Source organism: Carex rostrata, chromosome 27 (assembly GCF_964058835.1).
Source record: "Carex rostrata chromosome 27, lpCarRost1.2, whole genome shotgun sequence".
NCBI lineage: Eukaryota > Viridiplantae > Streptophyta > Magnoliopsida > Poales > Cyperaceae > Carex > Carex rostrata.
This window is the reverse complement of record NC_135944.1, coordinates 6,925,661-6,948,186: the sequence shown is the minus strand read 5'-3', so window position 1 is coordinate 6,948,186 and position 22,526 is coordinate 6,925,661. Positions and strand designations below refer to the sequence as shown.

General features: G+C 33.2%; 3 protein-coding genes across 11 annotated transcripts; 2 read left to right on the top strand and 1 right to left on the bottom strand.

Moving 5' to 3' along the window:
• Window positions 1-1,615: 1,615 nt before the first annotated feature.
• Window positions 1,616-3,194, top strand: LOC144545201 (uncharacterized). The gene is made up of 2 exons (XM_078293791.1): window positions 1,616-1,910; window positions 2,951-3,194. The coding sequence occupies exons 1-2, from the start codon at window positions 1,652-1,654 to the stop codon at window positions 3,154-3,156; spliced, it is 465 nt and encodes a 154-aa protein (XP_078149917.1). The 5' UTR covers window positions 1,616-1,651; the 3' UTR covers window positions 3,157-3,194.
• A 1,924-nt stretch (window positions 3,195-5,118) lies between these two features.
• Window positions 5,119-9,094, top strand: LOC144545100 (cyclin-A2-1-like). Of its 3 annotated transcripts, XM_078293676.1 has the most exons (11): window positions 5,119-5,397; window positions 6,075-6,381; window positions 6,556-6,663; window positions 6,774-6,866; window positions 7,301-7,434; window positions 7,526-7,601; window positions 7,699-7,775; window positions 7,870-7,903; window positions 8,231-8,377; window positions 8,495-8,629; window positions 8,731-9,094. In XM_078293676.1, the coding sequence occupies exons 2-11, from the start codon at window positions 6,085-6,087 to the stop codon at window positions 8,908-8,910; spliced, it is 1,281 nt and encodes a 426-aa protein (XP_078149802.1). In that variant the 5' UTR covers window positions 5,119-5,397; window positions 6,075-6,084; the 3' UTR covers window positions 8,911-9,094. The 3 variants fall into 3 exon arrangements, with proteins under 3 accessions (XP_078149802.1, XP_078149804.1, XP_078149803.1); XM_078293677.1 differs by lacking the exon at window positions 5,119-5,397 and having other exon boundaries at window positions 5,661-6,381; window positions 8,753-8,852; XM_078293678.1 differs by lacking the exons at window positions 5,119-5,397; window positions 8,495-8,629; window positions 8,731-9,094 and adding an exon at window positions 8,030-8,099 and having other exon boundaries at window positions 5,655-6,381; window positions 8,231-8,370.
• A 5,427-nt stretch (window positions 9,095-14,521) lies between these two features.
• LOC144544746 (uncharacterized) lies at window positions 14,522-22,390 on the bottom strand. Of its 7 annotated transcripts, none has more exons than XR_013508331.1 (8): window positions 19,358-22,390; window positions 16,699-16,809; window positions 16,212-16,304; window positions 15,807-15,891; window positions 15,574-15,657; window positions 15,067-15,164; window positions 14,917-14,981; window positions 14,522-14,826 (listed from the first exon to the last, which is right to left on the bottom strand). XR_013508331.1 is itself a non-coding variant. In XM_078293305.1 (8 exons), the coding sequence occupies exons 1-5, from the start codon at window positions 17,646-17,648 to the stop codon at window positions 15,604-15,606; spliced, it is 381 nt and encodes a 126-aa protein (XP_078149431.1). In that variant the 5' UTR covers window positions 17,649-18,286; the 3' UTR covers window positions 14,522-14,826; window positions 14,917-14,981; window positions 15,067-15,164; window positions 15,550-15,603. The 7 variants fall into 7 exon arrangements, 4 of the variants coding, with proteins under 4 accessions (XP_078149431.1, XP_078149430.1, XP_078149429.1 ...); XR_013508329.1 differs by lacking the exon at window positions 19,358-22,390 and adding an exon at window positions 17,571-18,284 and having other exon boundaries at window positions 14,917-14,984; XR_013508330.1 differs by lacking the exon at window positions 19,358-22,390 and adding an exon at window positions 17,576-18,284.
• Between the last annotated feature and the right edge of the window lie 136 nt (window positions 22,391-22,526).

The following is a 22,526-nucleotide window of genomic DNA, read 5'->3' as shown; positions in this document are numbered from 1 at the left end:
ATTTATCGTTTGAAATCAATCAAGCTAATAATTTTTCTTAAGAACAATCTAGTTCTACTCCAATTTCATACATCAATATATTCAACCATTAATTCTTTACAAATTAAAATGATAATTTATTTTAGAGACGAAGAAGGTTTGAAAGTGATTGAGAAATAATTATTAAAATAATTGATTAATTAAAATGTACACTACTTGTGCCGATTTTTTTTATTTATATCCAAAAAAATATATAAATTTAAAAAATTAACCAAACCGCTTGTATTTTTCCAAAACTACCCAAACCGGAAAAAAAATTTCCGGAAATTGGATCCTAAATCCAGAATAATTTTTTCCGGATTTAGAATTTCATTTTTCTTTTTCTTTTTTTTTGCTAAATCCGGAATAATTTTTTCCGGATTTAGGATTTTTTTTTTTTTTAGAAATTTTTTTTTTCAGTTTTTATTTATAATTTATTTATTTTTTGTATTGAAGTATTACAAATATTTAATATATTTTAAAAAAAATAGATGGAATACTATATAATTTGATTTATTCGAAAGGCTGCTACAAATAATCCGGATCAACATTTTTCATGCCGGATTTTTTACGGCCATAAAAAAAAAAATATAATATAATATATGTATATGTATATGTATATGTATATGTATATGTATATGTATATGTATATGTATATGTATATGTATATGTATATGTATATGTATATGTATATGTATATGTATATGTATATGTATATGTATATGTATATGTATATGTATATGTATATGTATATGTATATGTATATGTATATGTATATGTATATGTATATGTATATGGGCTAACGCGCTTCCTCTAGCATATGGGCCGAAATGCTTCTGGTGGAAATTTGAAATTTCAAAATCCAAAAAGTCGATCTGAACCGTTCATCTTCTTCTCCATATTAATATCTGCTTGGAGACCAAATTTTACATTTTTCTGAAATATTTTACTATTTATTAAGCCATTTTGAAAATCGCTGATCCAACGGTAGCTTCTGATTTTTACTGTTTGGTAAGCCACCGTTGGATCAGCAATTTTCAAAGTGGCTTAATAAATAGTAAAAAATTTTAGAAAAATGTAAAATTTGGTCTCCAAGCAGATATTAATATGGAGAAGAAGATGAACGGTTCAGATCGACTTTTTGGATTTTGAAATTTCAAATTTCCACCGGAAGCATTTCGGCCCATATGCTAGAGGAAGCGCGTTAGCCGTACTCGTATATGTATATGTATATGTATATGTATATGTATATGTATATGTATATGTATATGTATATGTATATGTATATGTATATGTATATGTATATGTATATGTATATGTATATGTATATGTATATGTATATGTATATGTATATGTATAATGTATATGTATATGTATATGTATATGTATATGTATATGTATATGTATATGTATATGTATATATAATGAGTTAGGCTGGGGTGCTATGGATAGCATAGAGGCCTCTGGTTGGCCCATCATTCTTTTTATCTATCTCAAGCCCAAGCCCAAGCCCAAGCCCAACAACAACAACAAACCATTTTTTTTCCGCTTAGCCCTGAGAATTGAGAAGAGAAAAAATATCTCCTTTCCTATCTTCATCTCCTGTATCTGTTCTGTATGTTCGCTTTTTAAAATGCTGTGCAGCTCACTGACACAGTTACTGTTGTGCCGTGTCCATACTCTTAGCGACAGTAATAAGAGGAGGAGGAGAAATTGCAAATGGAAATGGCGGATACAGAGTTCGTCAGAGGAGGAGGATGCAGAAATTGAGATAGACCAAAAGAAGGCGAGAGAAGCTCTGAAGAGGCTCGACCAACAGCTTCAAACCCTCTCTCAGCCTCAACCTCTGTCTCCATCTCCACCTACACCTCCTAAACCATCTCCTTTACCTGGTACTGTTACCTTTGTTAACTAGTACTATTCTCTTTTATTAATTCTTTTTTATTTATCAACAAATGAAGCATTGAATAGCTCCTCTACCATCCAATTCGCTTTAAGACCCGTGCGCACTAAATCGACACGGATATTGAAGTGACACGCACCAATCTTAAAGCGGATTGAAAATGGAGTGAGGCTATGGTAATGGAATTCACATCCTCTCCAATACCTGATAAGGGAATCTTTTACAATTACTAGATCTGAATCGTAATTTTTAACTTGGCACGAATCTCAAAGCCCAAAAATGGGGCCCCTACAGTGATCCGAATCCCAAGCCGGTTGAGATTTAATCTCAAACCGTAAAGTAAGTGATCCTCTGCAATAATTGTGCAATACCTGAGAGGATACGGGTTCATGGTAATGATACTATGCATTGGATCCGTACTATGGATTAATATCTTTCACTTTTAAGGTCCAAACAGTTGATGAATCATTCAATATAATCTCTAGATGAAAATGTACATGTATATTAAATTGTATATATTTTAGAAAAAATTTAGATTCTTTTTACTATTTTTTAGATAGGTAGAAAATTATGAATTTGAATCCCTCAAGTAACTCAATTTTTGAGTTTTGATCTAGACCATCTGATATGCTCTAACACTAATATTAAAGAGGTCCCGTGCATTTCATCACAGGCCAGATTGTTCCGAATTTCTAATCGAACATCAAAACTCAAAATTGGGTTATTTTAGGGGACACAAACTCGAAATCTAAAATTTCTATAAGTAGTGATTTTCTAATTATAAAAAAATGGTAAAAAAAATTCTACAAAAACATATAATCTTGTTTGCAAGTACATTTTTACATGAAAACCATGTCGAATAGTTCAGATTGACTATTTGAATTTTGAAAATAAAAATATTGATTCGTAGTACAGACCAATCGATGTGCTACCATATATAGCCTCACTCATAAAATGAAATGTGTTCTTCTCATCACCTAATCATCTCATGAATTAATTGCATTTACAATTAATTAAAAAAATTGGCAGATTCAGAGAGTGATTTTTTCATGAGAAGAGATGCAAGAGAAGAAATGCCTGAAATATCTGATTCATACCTGCTATATGCTGCTGGTGCTCTAGTCATGCTCACCATTTTCTACAATGTCATTTTTAGTTTCTATATTAAACCATCCATTGATGGCTATCAAAAACCCATCATTTTAGAAAGGGTGCCTTTGTCTGAACCACAGTAGGATGGATATCTTAATTGTATAGGGGTGGAATCAGAAAATTGAGATTGAGAGGCTGGATTTATATGTATTGTGTAAATTTTTTTTTATGAAAGAATATTTTAATAATAACGCTTGCAAAAATTTCAAAAATTAAAGGATAAAATTGCAAACTTTTCAAAATTTGCAAAATTTATTCCTTTTATAAATGAAATGATGCAGAGTTTGTTTGCTGAACTTGCATTTACAAAAAAATACTGAATTAATAAAGAATGGGTAGAAAGTAACTAAAGAAAAATTGTGTCAATTAATATAATTAATTCCTGCCCATCTCCTTTGCTCTCTTGCTAGATCTACAACTCAAATCTTTTCGATTTTAATCTGTCGCAAAATCAATTCATCAATTTCTAACCAAAAATCATCGCTCTAGAGGAAACAACTTACAATTAATTGCTTCCTAGCTTATATCCAAGGTTATTAAAAAAAAAATGGTTCAATACGGTTAAAAACATCAATTTGTCAATTCTTAATAATAACTAAATTATTTTTTAGGATATCCAATTTCATCTTTCTCTCCAAATATTTGAGACATGTCATGAATCACTTTTTCTCCATCTTTTTTTTTTAAATTTCAATTTCGATTTTTGGTATAGTTGTGATTTAGTATTAGTTGATTTTTTTCATCTCCTTTGCCCTCTCGTCGGATCTAGATCAAATAATATTTTAATGTGTCTAGATTCAACTCACTTTTTTATTCTTTTTCTATTTTTTTTTCTCTATAAGAAAAATGTAAAACTATATATAGTAAGATTCTTAATTTTTTGGATAAATTTTCTATCTTTAATCTAGTCTATCTATCTTTTTATTTTGAAATTATTTAGTATTCTCTTTGGTAAAATGAAAATAAAATGAAGGGCTAACTCAGCAAAAGCCAACTGTACATGTAGTACATATTTTCTAATGCCTAAAAAGTTGCACTGTCATTGCCCTTTGCCCTGTTAGATATTCAATTCAAATGAAGGGCTAACTCAGTGATATATATATAATGATCCTTCAAGAATGAAATTACTATATAATAATTGTTGGTTTTAACTTTTAATGCAGTTGTTTCTATTATCTAAATTTATAATTCAATAAATAATGTGCATATTAATTTCCCTTATATATATATATATATATATTTTGTTCTCTTGCTCGTCATTCCTCATTTCTCTTAGCATTCTTAATTGTTAAACTATCTATCGATATTTCTCTCTCTCTTTGAAATTTGATTTATATTATTAATTATATATGTCATATACCAATAATGCCACTATTTAATTAGAGATCTGTCTATGCTGTTCAAACTAATGAAAATGATAGAGATGAATTAATGAATAAAAACGAGCACAACAAATTAAATTTCTTTGAATTGAATTTGAACAGAATTCTGGAAATTTATTAATGGGCCATATTTAAAAAGAGGCCTCTAATTTTATGGGCCGGGATGAACATGAATTAAACATTACCGCTAACGGAAATTTTGTTTGAACAAAAACTGAATCATTCCTATTTCATATATCAAATTTAGTTGCAGGGTTTATATATTAACAGAGTAGTTATTACTGTATGCAGCTCATAAACTATAGAGTTAAAAGCAGCAGTATATGGCTCTTGCGCTGTATGGAGTGAAAGATTATCTGTTAATATCTTTATCCTGAAATAGAAGTCGGGAGTGACGTCAGTTGGGAGCGTGCAGCTAAAAACAGGGAGAAGAGCGGAGCAAGTGATAGAAATGGGTAAGGATTTTAACAGAGCAGTTTTAGCTTCATACAGCATATAAACCATATGCAGCGCTGTGTCAATTCTATTGTCCTTGCGCTGCACGACGTGAAAACAACTCTGTTAAATCTCCTCATCTGAAAATAGAAATGGGAGTGTGGTCATTTTGGAGAGTGAGCTTAAAATAGCGAGAGGGAAAGAGCGACGCAGCGGAGGAAGAGATAAGAGAGGAGAGTTTCTAGAAGAAGAGATGGAGAGATATATAGAGAAAAACGTTAATCGAATCACCGCCTCATTTTTATCTTTTCTCTTTGCCTGCGACCTAACACTCTTCTTCTCTCATTGCGATTGCGATTACGATTGCGATTCATTGAGAGGAAAGAGTCTGATCGCACGTGTGATCGGAAGCGAAGGAGAAGACTTATCTCTCCTCTCCTCTCCGTTCGTTTTTCTCTCTTCTCCACACCCTCACCGATTGTTATCTCTTCTCAAAAAAGGTTTAGGGTTTTACATTCTCCATTCAACTTTATATATTTTTTCAATTTCACCAGTATTTTAATACATTTTCAATTTCAAAAGATTAAGAACCCACAAATACAAATAATTTCTTTCACTTCATGTTTACTTGAGAGGTTCATGACGTTATTACATAGAAATCAGATAGAACTGGTTTGTTAAAATTTAAGTTTTTTTTATTAGGGTTTGATTGGAAGCGAGGTATTCAGTTGCTTTCTTTAAACTTTTATCAATGCCAATTGTTTCTACTGCTGGCTGTTCTTGAGGTGAATTTTAGGGTTTAGGGTTTATTTTTATTTTTTTTCAATTTCACTAAAATTTTATTATATTTGCAAATGAGTGTATCTTAGCCAGCAATTTACCTGACAGAGTTTAATAGAAACAGAAAAGGGCTGTAGTGTAGTGCTCTAAGATTCACATAATTGGTACAATTTGGTAACAGTTCCATTGTTTCTTTTTCAAAATAAATGAACAAACTTAATAGGTGGTAATAAGTGTATCGTAGTCAGCAATTTACATGTCAAAGTTTAATAGAAACAGAAAAGGGATGTGGTGTAGTGCTCTAACATTCACATAATTGGTACAATTTGGTACCAGTTCCATTGTTTCTTTTCTAAGGAAATGAACTCATTTCTCATGCTTTATTGTTTCTGATCACAGCCGAGAGAGAGATAGATGGCTGAGAATGTGGAGCCCTTATGGGGGGAGATACTCGAAGCCCCTGCACCAATCGTGACCAAAGCCCCCACTGATCTCTTCAGAAATCTCTTTAATCTCAGCAGACAAGAAAATCTTCAAAAGGGACCGAAGGAAGCTGACCTAATTCGGGTATCACCGAATTTAAAGAAAACTCCAGAGAAGAGATTGAGAGATAAAGAGTCTGATATCACTTTGGTCCCACCCAAGAAACAGAAGCGTTTGCCATTCAAAGAAATGCTGAATTTTGTCCTTGATGATGACTTAAAAAAGCAGGTATCATGTTTTATATTTTTGGGTCTCACCGAATTTTTGGGTCTTATTGTACCAGTAAACAAATTTGGTTTGCAAATTCAACAGACTGGTATATCTTTGACTGGGATACAACAGAGATATAAATGGCATTGTCCAAGTTATAAATCTGACTGGTACTATTTGCAAATATAACAGAGTGATAATAGATCAAAAGCTACAGAGCCCGTACCGGCAATTCCATCAGACTATCTCATGTGCACTCAATATGCAGTTGAGATATACAAGAATTATGGTGCTGTTGAGGTACGTAAATTTTTTTACCTGTTCAATCGAAATATTTGTGATATTTATATATGTACATTAAAACTATTGTTTCGTGTTAATATTTTTATTTTATTCTAATACCTGACCAGAATGAGAAGGGAGCTGTATGGGGCTACATGAAGAACTTGCAAACCGATTTAACACCAAAAATTCGTGCCATGTTAGTCGATTGGATGGTCCAGGTTCGTCACAATTTACTCTTTTAATTACTTCTTCCGTAGTTTATATAATATGAGTGAGAATATGGTAATATTCATATTACACAATAGCTTGCTCTATGGACCAAATTTTACATTTTTTAGAATTTTTCTCCTGATTTTTTTAGATGGGTAGAATGTCACTTGATTTGAAAATTCTGGACCATGTAGAAGCAGTGATTTTCTACTATCTAGAAAATAGTGAAAGAAATATAAAATGTCTAAAATTGGGTCTACAAGTACATTTTCATACAGAGATCATGTTTAATGGTTCTGATTGCCTGTTTCAACTTTGAAAATAAAAAATGCAAGTCCATAGCACATGCCAATTTGTAATATGCATATTACCATAGCCTCACTCATATAATATTATCTCCTTTTTTCTCTCTTATGGTACTGATATGTCGGGCTTGATTCAGGTTTGTGATGAGTTCAGTTTTTGTTCGGATACTCTTTATCTGGCAGTATACCTACTTGATCGATTTCTGGCAAAGAGCAAACTTGAAAGACATAAACTTGTGGTACTGGGAACGAGCTGCATCCTCATCGCCTCGTGAGTTTTTTTTTTCCTCTTAAATTGAATGATATAATCTAATCTTATAGGTGCAACTGTGAATTAACTGTACAATTCTTTGTCTTTTCAGAAAATACGAGGAGAGGCGCCGGCCTACTTCTACTGTGGCACAGTTATTCACTCATACCAAATGTACCAAGGCTGAGGTATTTCCAGTTCAGAAAAAATATAAATAAATTGAAAAAAAAAGACACCAACACCTTTCAAATACTAATGGATTCTTACTATTTAACTATATATCAGGTATTAAGCATGGAAACTAAACTGCTATCTACAGTAGGGTATGACATCTCCGTCCCTACTGTAAATACATTTTTGAGGTATTTTTTATTTTTTTCTATTTTAGTTTCACAGTTCAATTTTAACATATAAGATTGTGTTACTGATTTCATGTGTCTGAATTTATTATTTCAGGAGGTATCTTCAATGTACAAATGCCTCTCCCCAGGTAATACAATATATAATCTATGTCACTATGGTTTAATAAAAACTTAGGGAAGTCAAGTTCTTTAAGGCGAAGTTTCTTATTTGAGTTCCTATTTCATCAATTTTGCCTTCTCAATTCTTGTTTCAGGCCGATGTTTGTTTTTATGTGGGGAAGCTGTAATTGGGGTGTTTTTTTGCTAATTAATAAACAAATACCAGTAAGTTGGGGTAATTTGCTTCTTGGACTGTTACCAAATATAATGAGAACTAATTATCTAATACAAAACCTTGATCCGCTTGTATATTGTATCTGTTTAATTTGTCTGATAAATTTATATATATAATTCAGGCGCAACAGAATTTGGAGCTTGTGGCAAGATATCTAGCAGAATTGACACTGCTAGATTACAATTTCCTCCGTTATTTGCCGTCAGTGATTGCCGCTTCTGCCGTATATCTCGCCAAGTGGGCTCTCGACCCGTCTTCTCATCCATGGGTTAGTAGTGCACTTCTTTGACCCCCCCCCCCCCCCCCAGGTTTTAATTGTTTTTTCATTTTCTTTTTTAGTTTTTTTTCTTCTGATGAAGCATTTTTTACATTTGAAAATGTGTAGAATGAAAATCTGAGAATTCAAACTGGATACAACAGCAAGGATTTGAAGATTTGTGTTCAGAATTTGAAGAAATTTCAGAAGAACATAAGAAAATCTGATTATAACACCATTTATATGAAGTTTCAGAGGAGGAAGGTATGCATTTGCCTTTATTTTTTACCTGAATCTTCTGAAAAACACATTAATTTTGTACCTATCTAAAAAAAACTATTTTTTAATCTGAAATTCTAATTTAGGCATATGCTTTGGCTTTGCTAGGAGGGCAGCATGCTCCTGTCTCTTCTAGATGTTGTTTGAGTTTCTTCGGGAACCGTTTCAACTGTTCCTTTGTGACTTCAGAATTTTTTTGTTTGGTTTGGTTTGGTTTTTTTTTATGTTTTTTTTTTTTTGTGGGGGTTACATTTCTTGTCATGTAATTAACATAGAACCATAACACGAAACCAAAGCCAATGTAAAAATCAGGAAGCTGTTAGAAGATCAACACTCATTTTTTTTATTATCTCTGAATGTGTAATTATTCTTGGTTAATTGTTTAATTTTACTGGTACTGCTTAATTTTGACTAGAAGCTGTTAGACTGTGGGCTAGGAGTTATGATTTATAAAATATAATTATAGACTAAAAATTATGATATGTAATTGAAGGAAATAAATCAGCGTTATTCTCTTATTCCAAGAGAATAACAGGAACCTCTATTCCGAACCCAACCATTCAAAATTTTCAATGCTCGATTCTCAACAAATAATTTTTTTTCATGTATGAATCTTAATGAAGATCAATGGTTGGGATCGGAATAACAGGTTCCTATTATTCCTTGGGAATAACAACAGATTTATTTCCATAATTGAAAGCATCCGTTATAAGTTATATTAGTACTGGTTTGCAATAATTCATTTACATAGTTATTCTAAACCGTTCACCATGATCTTTATATGAAAATTTACTTGTAAAATAAATTTCACATTTATAAGAATTATTTTTACTTTTTTTTTACGGCCTCAATAGTAGCATTTGTGTTTGTTGCTAAATTCAATCAAGTCCTTTATTCTATTGTCTTAAACAGAATCCTCTAATTATGAAAAATTGTTGATATTTGAATCATAAACAGAATCATAATTCATTAAAAACATCAACAACCATACATTATGTTGGAGATATATTTTAGAAGTACTATATGAGTAATTTCTCATGTATCTATTTGTTATTTTTTTCAAGTAAATAAATTATGAGTATGTAAATGACATATCTTTTTGTACCCATACAAAACACCCAACAAATTCCAGTAATTTTCATATAAAATATATGATGATGTATTTACAAATATGAACTTCAATTTTGATTGTACAAGGAAGAAAGAGGAACGGAGGGAAAGAGAGTAACTATATAGGTCTAATAAAAGGCTTCATATAAGAATTTCATCTCATAATGAGATTTTCATACCTTAGATGAAATGCTTATGACACAATTATATGTTTTTATCTTATTATTATTATTATTATTATTATTATTGTTAATGAGGATTAAATTGCTTACTCTATTAAATGAACATGACATTTCACACAAGCTTTTAAAGTGTATAACCTTTGATAGAGCATGAACAGGTACAACCAATCACAAAACAAACAAGGAAGCAAGAAAAAATCATTGAGTTCAGAACTCATTCGTGAGTTCAGCACTCGAGCAACAGAGAGGGTTTGTTGAAAGTGCTTTGTACAAAATCTCATACGAATCTGGGCCTAACCGTCTGATTTGCATTAAGATTCATGCAAACATATTAAAACCTAATAAATTTAAACAAGTTTTAGCACAGATCAGACGGTTTAGGACTGACTTTGGATGAGGCTGTTCTCAAAACCTCATTTATTGATGAAAGGTCATTTGGCAGATTATCAGTTACAAGGAATGAACAAACCCCAGGCAATTACTCAGCAAAAGGAACGATATGTTACAGTAGTGAATTTATTGACGTTTCTTTGATTTGAACTCATTTCAAGTGAAGATAGTAAATACGATTACACATTAGACTCTAAACTGAAATTAAGTATCTTGCTGAACTGGTGCCATGCCAGTACAATTAAGTCACTTGACCGGAACAGTGAACCAAGCTGACTAATCTGAACATGACTTAATTAACTGGTAAGACATCTTCCTTTCATAATTTAAGTCCAAAATTAGCTAGATATGGTTTACAAATTCAATGATTTGCGCCATCTAATGATACCAGTTAAAAATGCAAAATTGCACTTCTAAGTTCTAACCATGTGATTTATCCTAATGATCTCCTCATGATAATCTAACCTCATTGATCTCCTCAGCTTGGCTAAAATTGCACTTGTAATTTAGTTCCCTTAAAACTTGGTGGGGAAATGCAGCCTTGAACTTTTCCAGATGCAGTTGGAGACTTTGAGCTCTGTTACCAGTCATCACCTGTCTGTATCAATCAAGGGCAGACATTAAGAGCCCTCAAAGAGGTCCAATATTTGGCAAAGAATTAGTGACAAAATTGAATTTGTTTGTAGCCTCTGTTATCACGTAGTGGGGAAGGTTTGATCTATCTGGTCAGAAAAATAACAAATCAATCATATCAATCAAATCACACCATTTACCTAAAGCAAGGATAAAGGGAGGAGAAAATAAAAATGGATCTTTTAAATTGGGCTAGCTTTAGTAGGTTTTGAACATATATATCAGGTTTGAAGATAAATTTTGATAAGTTTGAAATGTTGTGTCTGAATTTAGAAAATATGGAAACTCACTATTATGCTCTATGCAACTATTTTAAAAAAAATCACAAATTTATGTAATTTATTATTATTTTTCTATTAGAAATCAGTTTAAATTTCTAAAATTCTCATTTACGTTGCATTAAAATATAAAAAATTGTAGTATGTGTAACAAAAATATTCAGTCTTATAATTGATTGATTTTCGAGGACAATGTTTATTTTCTTACTTATGATGCGCACAAGGTATGCCTTAATACAATTGTAGTATGTTTATTTTCGATGTGATTTTTTTTTTTATATTTTATATAGATTTTTATTTAACTTATATACAATTCCCATGGGTTAAATTAGCTAGTGCACTTCTTTACAATGCAACATTAATAGTAGTATCTGGTTTCGTACCGGAACTTGTTCATAGGCATCTTTACAATACAACAAATTCTTAATTGACTTCTAAATAGAATAATCGGTGGATGACAGTTTATTCATTGTATCGCTATTGCCCTCAATTCTAAATTTTACTGATAAATTCAGATGATTCAGAAAATTTACAAGAAATTAATTAAATGACACAATAAGTAGAATACCAGCGCAAAATATCAGTTTCAAAACACACAACACCCATATCAGAACACAAAACCCTTCAAGGTTCTATGCAGTCCCCAGGAAATAACCAAACCCAGCAGCAAACCCAATAGCTTGCTGGTGTTTGCGCGGCCCACAAACGCGCACAAAGAGAGGAGTGCCGGCGCGGTCTACAGAGGAAGCGACAGAGAAGGTTGGATCTGCCGGCCTGGGCGCAGTCTACGCGCACAAAGGGAAAGCTGATCCGGGGCGGTCTTCATGCGATTCACGACAAATTTCTGCGCGGTCCACACTCCAAAAGGAGCGGTGAACAGGAGCTTCAATCGCAGTCCACCGAAGACAGCGACGTGGCTCACGGAAGCGGATCGCGGTCCAAGGGTCTTCACGTGGTCTACATGCGAGATGTGCTCCCACGTGGTCTATCTTGGGGTGGCTCAGTTGCTCTGATGACTGATACAAAGAGGTGGAGGCCAAAGCTAATTTTCTTATTTCTCTCACTTAACAATATTAGATTACAAAGTCTTCAAATAGACTACACAAAATTACAAAAAAGTCTAAACAAAATACCTTAATTACGGATACAACATAATTTACGAATAAACACTTAAAAAAGGTTGGGACCCAATAAAAGCAATTAAGAAAGAAAGGAAAAAGAAAATTAACAATATTACGGGCTTATTAAGAAAACAGAAGATTTCCAATTACGCTACTTTGGCGGCTTGAAATATGCATACATAGTGAAGAATGTCTGAAGTACCGAAAGAATTAGCAGGGTCACACCTGCGAACACCGAGATACCCGCCCATGGGCTACTGCAGTAGTTTTGTCGGAGGCTTGCCCGTCTACAGTTCCAACTTGAATTGTAGTATTTCAGCACATCCTTATACAAGCCGGGGAAATAATTTGATTTGTGGTCGATCAAACAAAAGTTACCAATATCATTGAAGAAAGTGGCAGCCATCTTATGGCTGCTCAGTGTGTTAAAGATAACGCCACATTGTTGAAGTAACGCCACATCTTTTTCTGAATCAATGAGTGCATCCATGAGTTTTATGTAGGAGCTAAAAGTTCGCATGCTGGGTAATTTGGAATTCTCATAGGCAATGATATTTACTAATAAGGTTTTATGGCAGGAATCAATCTTCAGGCATGGCATCTGCATGATGCCATTGGAGAAGATAACATCAAGACCATCACGATAATGTTCATGGTTTAATTTCTCAAATTTTATACCTGCCATTTGGTAAAGTACAGTTGCATTGGCTATCACCTTTGGCTCATTAGTTGGGCAATAAATTTCTACCAAGCTGGGCTGCTCCCCCTGAAAACCAGGTCTTCCAAGGTAATCTAGTTGTTTATTTATCACCTGGTTCAAACCAATTGAAAGGTAATCTAGTTGTTCATTCATCTCCTGCTCAATATCACTTTGAATGTTATTTAGTTGTTCATTTCTCCCCTGCTCAAAACAACTTCGAAAAGAATTTAGTGGTACCATTCTTGCCAACGGACCACCACATGTTCCACAGTCATCTAATTTCTTGTGAATCAGAGATCTTTGTTCATCTATCATCTTCTGAAAACCACTTCGAAAGGTAATTAGTTTTTCAATTACCACCTGCTGAATACCATATTGAACCTCAGATAGTTCTCGTTTTCTGAAGGTATCAAGTTGTTCCCTTACCGCCTGCCTCAAATTATATTGAAAGCCTTCTAGTTCATCAGGTATTGCCCTCTCAAAACCAATTTGAAAGGGACCTAGTTGTTCTTTTACCTCCTGCTTATAAAAACCAAGTAGTTGAAAGATTTGTTCAATTCTCACCTCAGTGGAATTTAATTCCAAAAAATCTAGTGGATTGTCGTCATTGTTATTTATCGCCCGTAGAAAGTTATTTATTGGTATATTTATCACCATCTCTAAACAACTTCCAAAGCTATTTAGTGTTTCAGACGTAGAGCATCTCCAATAAAGGTCAAGCAAATGAGCTGCTTTGCTAGACATGCCATCAGGATTGATTCTCCATGGCATATCCAACCATATAAATCACTACTAGAATCTCGATTTGTTGCATGGATAAAATTTGGCTTGTTGCATCGGCTTACCGTTGCAACAATCCCTAAAAATGTCAGTTGCATGGGTTACCCATGCAACAAGCCACAAAAAATACCGTTGCAACAACCCCCGTTGCAACTACTCAATTTCGGACTTGTTGCATGGGTTTACCATGCAATAACTTCTGAAATACTTGTTGCAACGGTGTGTCCATGCAATAAGTACCCATGCAACAAATCAGATGCAAAAAGTAGTTGCAACGATATAGCATTGAGTAGTTGCATGGATGAAGTGTGTGGGTCCCATGTATTAGTTGCAACGATAGGGGAGTGAGTTGTTGCATGGATAAAGTGTGTGGGTCTTATGGATTAGTTGCAACGATAGGGGAGTGAGTAGTTGCATGGTTAAATGTCGTGGGCCCCACATGTTTTGTTGCATGGGTAATTAACCTATTAGTTGCATGGACAAAGAAGGTGGGCCCCACCAGGTTATTTGCAAAAATATTGTCTGGTCCCCATATTTGTATAGATTTTACGATGCAAAAAATTGTCGTTCCAAAAAAAAAAATTCAGGCCCAATTCTATAATTCACCTCGTACCAATTTGGTACCAACCAAATCTTTTACATTTCCCATGAAAATTAAAACAGAACAAGAACACAATAAAATATAGAGAGAAACATTGTACTTATCATTAATCAACATACCAAATTCAAGCATGCATTGTAACATAAAACCAAATATAATTATAACCACAGAACTATATAGAACTTGTTTCTATACCCAAAATATACGCACAACCCATCAACAAAAATTTACAAACTAGGCTACCCCAATGGACCTTCAACTTTCATCAAATCAATAATTTGGGACTCTATCTATACCTAGCTACTCCACTGCTTTAACAAATCTCTTATGCAATTTCTTTTTCGTGTTCTTACGATGGTGTCACACTTTGTCTCCTGAACTAAATGCCTTGTTAATTAAGAGAGTAAAAGCTTAGTAAAATCACAAAAGAAGAAAGATATTAGCATATATGAGTTGAATGTGAAACCTAATTCATACCTTACGAATGACATGTTGCCAAATATTTCTTAGTTTGTCTTCTGATAATGGTTTATGAAGAAACTCTGCTGCACCAAGTTGAAAAGAGCCAAAATGAAAAGAGCCAAAAATAACATAGAAAATTGAAAAGTAAAAAAAAAAATACCATACCTGTTTGCAACACCCCACACTAGAAGGGCTGGTTATTCTGCCTTTCTCTCCCAAACCACTAGGTGTCAGCATTGAGGAGTGCTTGAAAAGTGCCTCCCCTATTTAAGTAAATTGGAATATTGTTTATCCCTTTATTACATGGTCAACTGCTACGTAATGAGAAATTAAACCTAACTCATAAAAAACAGTTTTTTATCACAAGATACTCAATGTTAATATCAACCAATTCAAAGAAAATAGAACTAAAGCAATTCAAGGCTCGATTCCACAGTTCAATTCACAAGCATAAGTCATCCAACAATCACAATTTTTCCCCTACTGACTCTTTTATTACTAAAATCCAAGCCATGAAGAAGACCAGATAAGTACCAAATTGGTACGAATGGATTATAACATGACCAAGTATACGCACCATGATAAGTTTGAAAATAAAATTATGGAAATTAACAAAATAGCTGAAATAGAGAGACTAAAGGAGCATACAAAATAGATAGGCTCAAAGCAAACCTGTACTTGGCATAGTCAGGTTCAAATAAGTTAACCAAAGTAGGTATCCCTCTGCATTCTATGAACATTTGCAACGTATGTGTGCTGTAAAAAGAAAATATTTAACAAAAATAATAAAGTTATAACTCTTGAGAAATGTATACAATGAAACCAAAATGTACAAAAAGCAATGCCTCCAAATTAAAAAGTTAGAGCAAGATTCTTTTACAAAATCAAATACAAATGAAGAAAACCTTGATTGACAAAGCTGCTGAAAAAAGAGGGCATTCGAACCTCTCTAAGCTCTTTAGGTGCTGCCAGATTCATAACTACTGGAATCTACAATCGACAAAATGAGGGCACTTAATTACCGCAGTTTAAACCTCCATTGAGATGATAAATTGAAATCTAGAACATATACATTACAAGACCAAAGAGGCAGGCATTCTCTTGGAAAGTGATATTATCTTTGATTAAGTGGTTGATAATTTGGAGTGCTGGGATAGTAATCTCAATGGAAATTGTAAAAAAAAAAAAAAAGGATATCAGTGCCAGTGATCATCGCTTGTTGAAAGTTGGCTGAATTTATTGAATTTTTAAATTGGAACATATAATTTTTTTAGCAATAGAAGGATATCGCAAATTTTTTATATTGGTACCTCTTGAGGAGATAGTACATCGTTGAAGCTGCCATCAGGATAAAAACCAAACCATGTTGTTTCCTTTGGTATAAGAACCAAGTCATTCTTCAACTATTTTGAACAATTTTACAAAACAAAGTCAAATATCAGTTATATCTCGAGTAATAAGAATTTGTACAAGAATGGTTCAAAGAAATAGAAACTAGAAACTATATTCATATTAAGACATCATTGGGACTTTCCATCCCTTAAAAAATTTCACTTGTGATCATTTCTACCACTTTTCAATGAAACCCTTAAACGACCAGATTAAATATTATGGCAATAGCAATGAACAAGTTTCTTGTCTAATGTAATGCTCTTCTAGTTCTGGTTAATCAGGGGCCAAAGTAGTAATCTTGTACCACTTAAGAGGATCGAGAAACGAATCAGGTGATTTGATTACCATTTGTAGTCTACTCGATTATGACCAAAATCTGTTTAAAATTGGAAGAATATCACTTACCAAATTCTCTAAGCTGCTGAATCTTTCTTTGTATGTGGAATTTCTCTCCTCGGCCTTTTCATTGTTGAGCTTTGGAAGAAACCTGCATCCTTTCAAGTACTCATCTATTTGCTGCATTAGAACATGACATACATTAATATTTGTGAAGTTAAATAAGTACATTAGCAAAAATTGTTACAAGTACAGTGCTAGTACACTGAACCAAGTCCCACCCTGTACTGGTCCAATAGTTCTTTCAGCTTTTACTTTGAGAAAAAAATTGAACATAACTGTAACTGGTACTAAACATGCTAAATAAATTGAGAAAACCTAGAATTTCAGTACCCAAATTATTAACTCACTGACTCATAAATTTCAGCATACACAAATCCACAACAATTATACATAAATTATTAACTTGAAAGGTAAATTATAAACTGTACTTGATTTTTGCTTTATCGATACACAAATCCACAACAAATCCACAACAATCCACAAGTATTTGATTTTTGCTTTATAAAGGTTGCTTTCCTGTTAATGTTTGCAAATTGTCCCTCTGATTATTCAGCGAAAATTATAAGTGGAGCATACAAGCCTTGTGTCAAGTTTTAACACCAAATCCAAGACAGAACTATTATTTTAACTCAAATTGAAGTAAAAAACTAATATTAGAAATAAAAAACTAAAGAGCCTAAAAGCTACCACCACGGTGGATTGATTTGGAATTTTATATCAATTAGGGGATTGATTAGGTTTGATAAACTAACTCCAAAATTGTGATTCAGTTACAACAAAAAATGCATGAATCAAACTAGCACACGAAAATATCCAAATTAGTCACTTGTGAGCAATTTATAAGCTAATTGAAAATTGTAAGTCAAAGAGGAAACAACCGCACGGGGCAATGATGGGAGGTGGGAAGGACCGTGTATCCTCTGGACCTGGAATGGCGCTGCCTGACGACACCACATTCAGGAGAATCTAGTACGAGGCGTGGCTCGGCGACCACCACCTTCAGGTCTTGCAAAATGAAGGCATCGTAGAATCTCGACGGAATCGCCTCCAGCGCCAGCGTCAGGAGCACAAGGGTTTGGTCGTGGGATTGGGTGAAGGTTTAGTGGTTAGATCGTAAGTGAAAAGATCGGCAAATTTAAGGAATTAGGTTTGGTGATAGCAGTGGCGCCATTTGGAATTTCCGAAAAAAAGAAGAGGGAAAAAACAGATAAAATTGGAAGGAACGTAAAAAATTAGGAGGAGAAATGAAAACCTAAGTTACCAAGGCAGCTGCGCACAGAGAGAAGGGAAAATGAAAAGTTAAAGAGACAATCAAAGAATTCATTTACTCTAAGGTAACATGATATTTTTGTTTAGATCGGACCGTGTGATTATCTTTGCGCACTAATATCAAAGGATCATGTGCATCACCTACCATCAGATCTAAACATAAATATTATGTTACATGAGAGTATAAGGACTTCCCATCCCCATCTATTCAAAATGAATAAATCAGAACCGTTATTCTCTTATCATACGGTATAAAAGCTTGATATTTATGATAGATGTACAGAAACACATGTCAAAAAATTTCAGAAAAAATAGTTTTATTTTTTTTACATTTTATATAGCCAAATAATACTTATACATATCATTTTTATAGACTTTTATTATTATATGTCCTTTCAAATTTATAAAACATTTTTGGACCGTTCATTTTCACGCGGGAAATCAACGGTCGATCTGTGATAAAATCTTTTCAAATCTGTTTTAAAATGATCAAGGGAGAATAGTGAACATAACCAACATAAAAGTTTGAAAGTTTTATTATGTATGGACTTCGATCCAACACGAAGTGTTCATGACCATACGATACTTCAATTTTTGATCAACTAGATGGATAGGTAAATAAAAACAAAATCTGATCAAACTCGGGTGCAAGACAATAAATACAGTGCTCTTTAATTTGAACGGTTCCGATCGACCAACGGGTGAAATATTCCCGTACATCTTCATTAACTCATGGAACAAGAGTTTATGTTTCATGTTCATGCATGTAATGCTATATAATTAACGTATCAAACTCATTTAATCAAGCAATAAATATATTATAATATTAATTATTGCATAAATTTAATTAATATAATTTCTATTACAAAATATTTTTACAATTAAAGTCGAATTTTGATATTAATTGATTGAATTTCATTAAATATTTTTGCAAATATTGACACATGTTGAGGGAACAAATTATGGCAAAATTAAAATATTTAAGTCTTTGAACTAAAAATTAATATACAGACTTTGCTAATCTTTATTTCCATATTTAAGTAATTGTGCTCTTTGTCTAATTTAGTGGTATATATTTCTCTTACTATATATACTTCTTGGTCTTTTAGAAATTTGCAATAAATCTAAATATAAATTGTGCAATTTTTCATATCCTATGCATGAAAAATTTGCCAATAAATCTAAATGCATTCATTTTCACATCCTATATGCATGAAAATTTTGCCAATAAATTCAAATATATTTATTTTGTATATTTTTCGTATCCTATATGCATGACAAATTTGCTAATAAAAATTTTCATGACAAAAAATAATTTCCATAACAATGGGGTACCACTTGTCAGCTCTAAGCTTTGTTTTTTTTTTCCTGGGTTCCTTCTCAGAGAAGCTCCTACCTTTCTCCTCTTTCTGGCTAAGTATCCTCATATCTTCTCTTCTCCCCACCAAGGCGCCAATTGCAAGTTTTTGCTCCCGCCAATTGCTAATTTTTTCTCCCGCCAATTGCAATTTTTTTTCTCCTGCGTTAATGGCCAGCCACGCTGCAATTTCATTAATTGTGCCCTTTAATTTTCTCCCTCTCTCACTCTCGCTCATAATTTTCTTCCTCCTACCACCGCCTGCTCTCTCCATTGAATTGGGTGAACAGAATCGCAAATTGCGGTGATCTTGGGGTGAGCGATATAGACAAGCGGGTAAGGTTGTGTGGCTGGGTCACCTTACACAGGGTCCATGGAGGTCTCACCTTTCTCAACCTCAGAGATTCATCTAGTATAGGTGTAGATTTCTTCTTTTTTTCTTTAAAACCAAAGTATTATATTTGTGTTCATTTGAGGTATTATCTTTAAAGAATTGCAAAATTTAATTGAAGTATTATCTTTGTGTTCGTTTGAGGTATCATCTGGTTCGTTTGAAGTATTATCTTTAAAGAATTGCAAAAATTTAATTAATGGTCAATTTAATTTACCTGATTAAGAGATTCATTTGAGGTATTAGCACGGTTGCAAATGAGAACCACAGTACCACCTGTTATTACAGCAGTCGTATACCAAAAGATTACCAACAATTTACCAGTAAATTAAAAGTACTCCTGATTTATCTCTTTTTACCAGTAAATGGAGCAACGGAGCAACTTTGCTTAAAACAACCATATTAGGCAATAAAATATAACTATGCTACCATGGTTTTCAAATTTAATTATTGTCAATAATGTGGAAAACTACAATCTGGGGGTTTTGAAATTTAATTATTGGCAATAAGGTGGAGAATTATAATCAGGGGTTTTCCAATTAAATATTTAGAACTGAGTACAAACTATCCAGTCATTAACACCTAAATAGAAATCCAATATGTTATAGTACGTGGCACCTGGTCAAAAATATCCTGAGCTGATTTTTTTTATTTCTCCTTTGACCTAGAGAGTTGTAGCGATATAGTTTATCCTTCAAATATATCAAATCCCCAATTTGAAACTCTCTCTCAGTTCTTCCCAAATAAGAATAATGCTTGATTCTTTTCTGGGAATAAGTCTGGTTCTTAGTATGTACCAGTACCAATAGAAGCGATTGTACTTTCTTTTCCAAATTTCCATACATTTGAATTTCTTAGCACAATATTTTGGATTTTGATTTATTCATCTGTCATAAACAATTTTATGCAGAGCGTTACATATGTATGGTGTACTGTGTAGAGTGTTACATATCCTTAGAAATAGTTTTTTATGCAACCTTTCATTTTTATTCTCTACCGCGTGAAGTTTAAATTAGTCAACCTTCAAATTCAGAATCCAACTAACCTCCATATATGCTCTATTTCTTTGTGAGCAAATAGATAAAAATCAGCTCCTATTTGCTTCTAGTCTATTCTCCAATGGTGATTAAAAGCAAACTCTAATTCGTTCTTACATTGCTCCCATCAATGCAACACAAAATTGCTCAAAGAGACAAAAGAGCAAACAAGAAAATCAAGACAGCAACAAATACAATGGAGGTGCATGTGCTTTGTCCAAGTGCTTTAGATCAGTTTTGGACAGATGTGTGTTAAGAATAGACTAATTTTGAACAGGTGTGATGGAGAAACTAAACAGAGAAGGGTTATAATTGGAAATATAAAATTTAAAGTGTGTGAATTAACTTATAAGGATAAATAAGAAAAAGAGTTGGAAGAGTTGAGAGGTAAATATAATATATTGAAAACAATGAAATGCTTAGAGTAGTTGCACCAACAATGCATGGGAGCTTGTTGCAACTGCAGCAGGTTGTGTCAATTTCAAAGGTCTCAAAAGTGGGTTTCCTAAAAGCGTATGACCTTTATATTTTGTGGGAAACTAGGGTTTGTAGTTAAGATTATGACTATATTTTACTTTGGCCTAAATTAATATTCTAATGTCTACTGGTACAATATTTTCTATGACCAGTCCAGATTCTGAAAAATTATGGATTGTTGGAGAAATGTGTACAAAAATAGATGTTACCTTTCTTATTTTTACTTGATATTTTGTGGAATTACATTAGATATATATGGGAGGGTTATGTAGAATTTTGAAGGGGTACCGTGTGTGAAAAATGTGAGAAAAAGCCATTTGAAATGGCATACCAGCTGCTGTTCAGAAAACTGTTGAGGTACTTTAGTTAGATATTTCACGTGAAGCTATCCCGATCCCTTGTATTGTCATGAAAATTGGGATGAAAATCCAGATCCCTCGATTTAAGTTTCCGAATTATTTGTGTATCTCTTTTATTTTGTAATATAATGCTCTAATTCTTTTTGCTATGATTTACAAAATATATTCAATTTAAAAGGAGAGATCAAATTTCCTTTTAAACTTGAACAATATTAAGTAGGATGTGAACAAATTAATATACTACTGTAATGTATCACTTGTTGTAATTTATAAGAATATATTTATTTTGAAAGGAGAGATCAAATATATATAGAAAAGTTACTGTCCAGAAATTCAATAATTGTTGCATGGGTAGGCCCATGCAACAAATAGTTCAAAAAAATCGTCAAAACTTGTTGCATGGGTAATCCATGCAACAAATAGTTCGCAAATAATCCTCCAGACTTGTTGCATGGGTTACTCATGCAACTGTTTAGTCTAGATTTTAGAGATTTGTTGCATGGATAAGTCCATGCAACAAATAGTTCTCAAATAATTGTTGCATGGGTTATCCATGCAACTGTTTAGTCTAAATTTGGGAGACTTGTTGCATGGATATGGGATGAGTTGTTGCATGGACATTCATTAGAATATACTTTCTATCCTTGCTAGCGGGTCACGGGTCATTAAATATTTGTTGCATAGATAAATAAGAGGCAGTTGCATGGATAACCATCAAACTTGTTGCATGAGTAACTGTTGCATGGGACTACCCATGCAACAAATTTAACTGTGTCAGAAATGCCAATATTTGTTGCATGGACACTACTTAACCATGCAACAATTATTTTTACCCATGCAACAAACCGAGATTCTAGTAGTGAATGGTTCAAGAACAGTTTCAAAGGGGGGGAATATTGGGTAATCCTTAGTGGGAAAAACCTTGGTATACACCTCCTTGATAA

Bases quoted from the DNA above. Each gene is read 5' to 3' on its own strand.
- LOC144545201 (XM_078293791.1), top strand. From the start codon at position 1,652: ATGCTGTGCAGCTCACTGACACAGTTACTGTTGTGCCGTGTCCATACT. The intron at 1,911-2,950 runs GTACTGTTACCT...AAAAATTGGCAG, and splicing joins TAAACCATCTCCTTTACCTG to ATTCAGAGAGTGATTTTTTC.
- LOC144545100 (XM_078293676.1), top strand. From the start codon at position 6,085: ATGGCTGAGAATGTGGAGCCCTTATGGGGGGAGATACTCGAAGCCCCT. The intron at 6,664-6,773 runs GTACGTAAATTT...ATACCTGACCAG, and splicing joins AGAATTATGGTGCTGTTGAG to AATGAGAAGGGAGCTGTATG. The intron at 8,630-8,730 runs GTATGCATTTGC...ATTCTAATTTAG, and splicing joins TGAAGTTTCAGAGGAGGAAG to GCATATGCTTTGGCTTTGCT.
- LOC144544746 (XM_078293303.1), bottom strand. From the start codon at position 17,648: ATGTGGTGTCGTCAGGCAGCGCCATTCCAGGTCCAGAGGATACACGGT. The intron at 16,810-17,570 runs GTTGTTTCCTCT...GTTCTAATGCAG, and splicing joins TCCCATCATTGCCCCGTGCG to CAAATAGATGAGTACTTGAA. The intron at 16,305-16,698 runs GTAAGTGATATT...TGTTCAAAATAG, and splicing joins TCAGCAGCTTAGAGAATTTG to TTGAAGAATGACTTGGTTCT.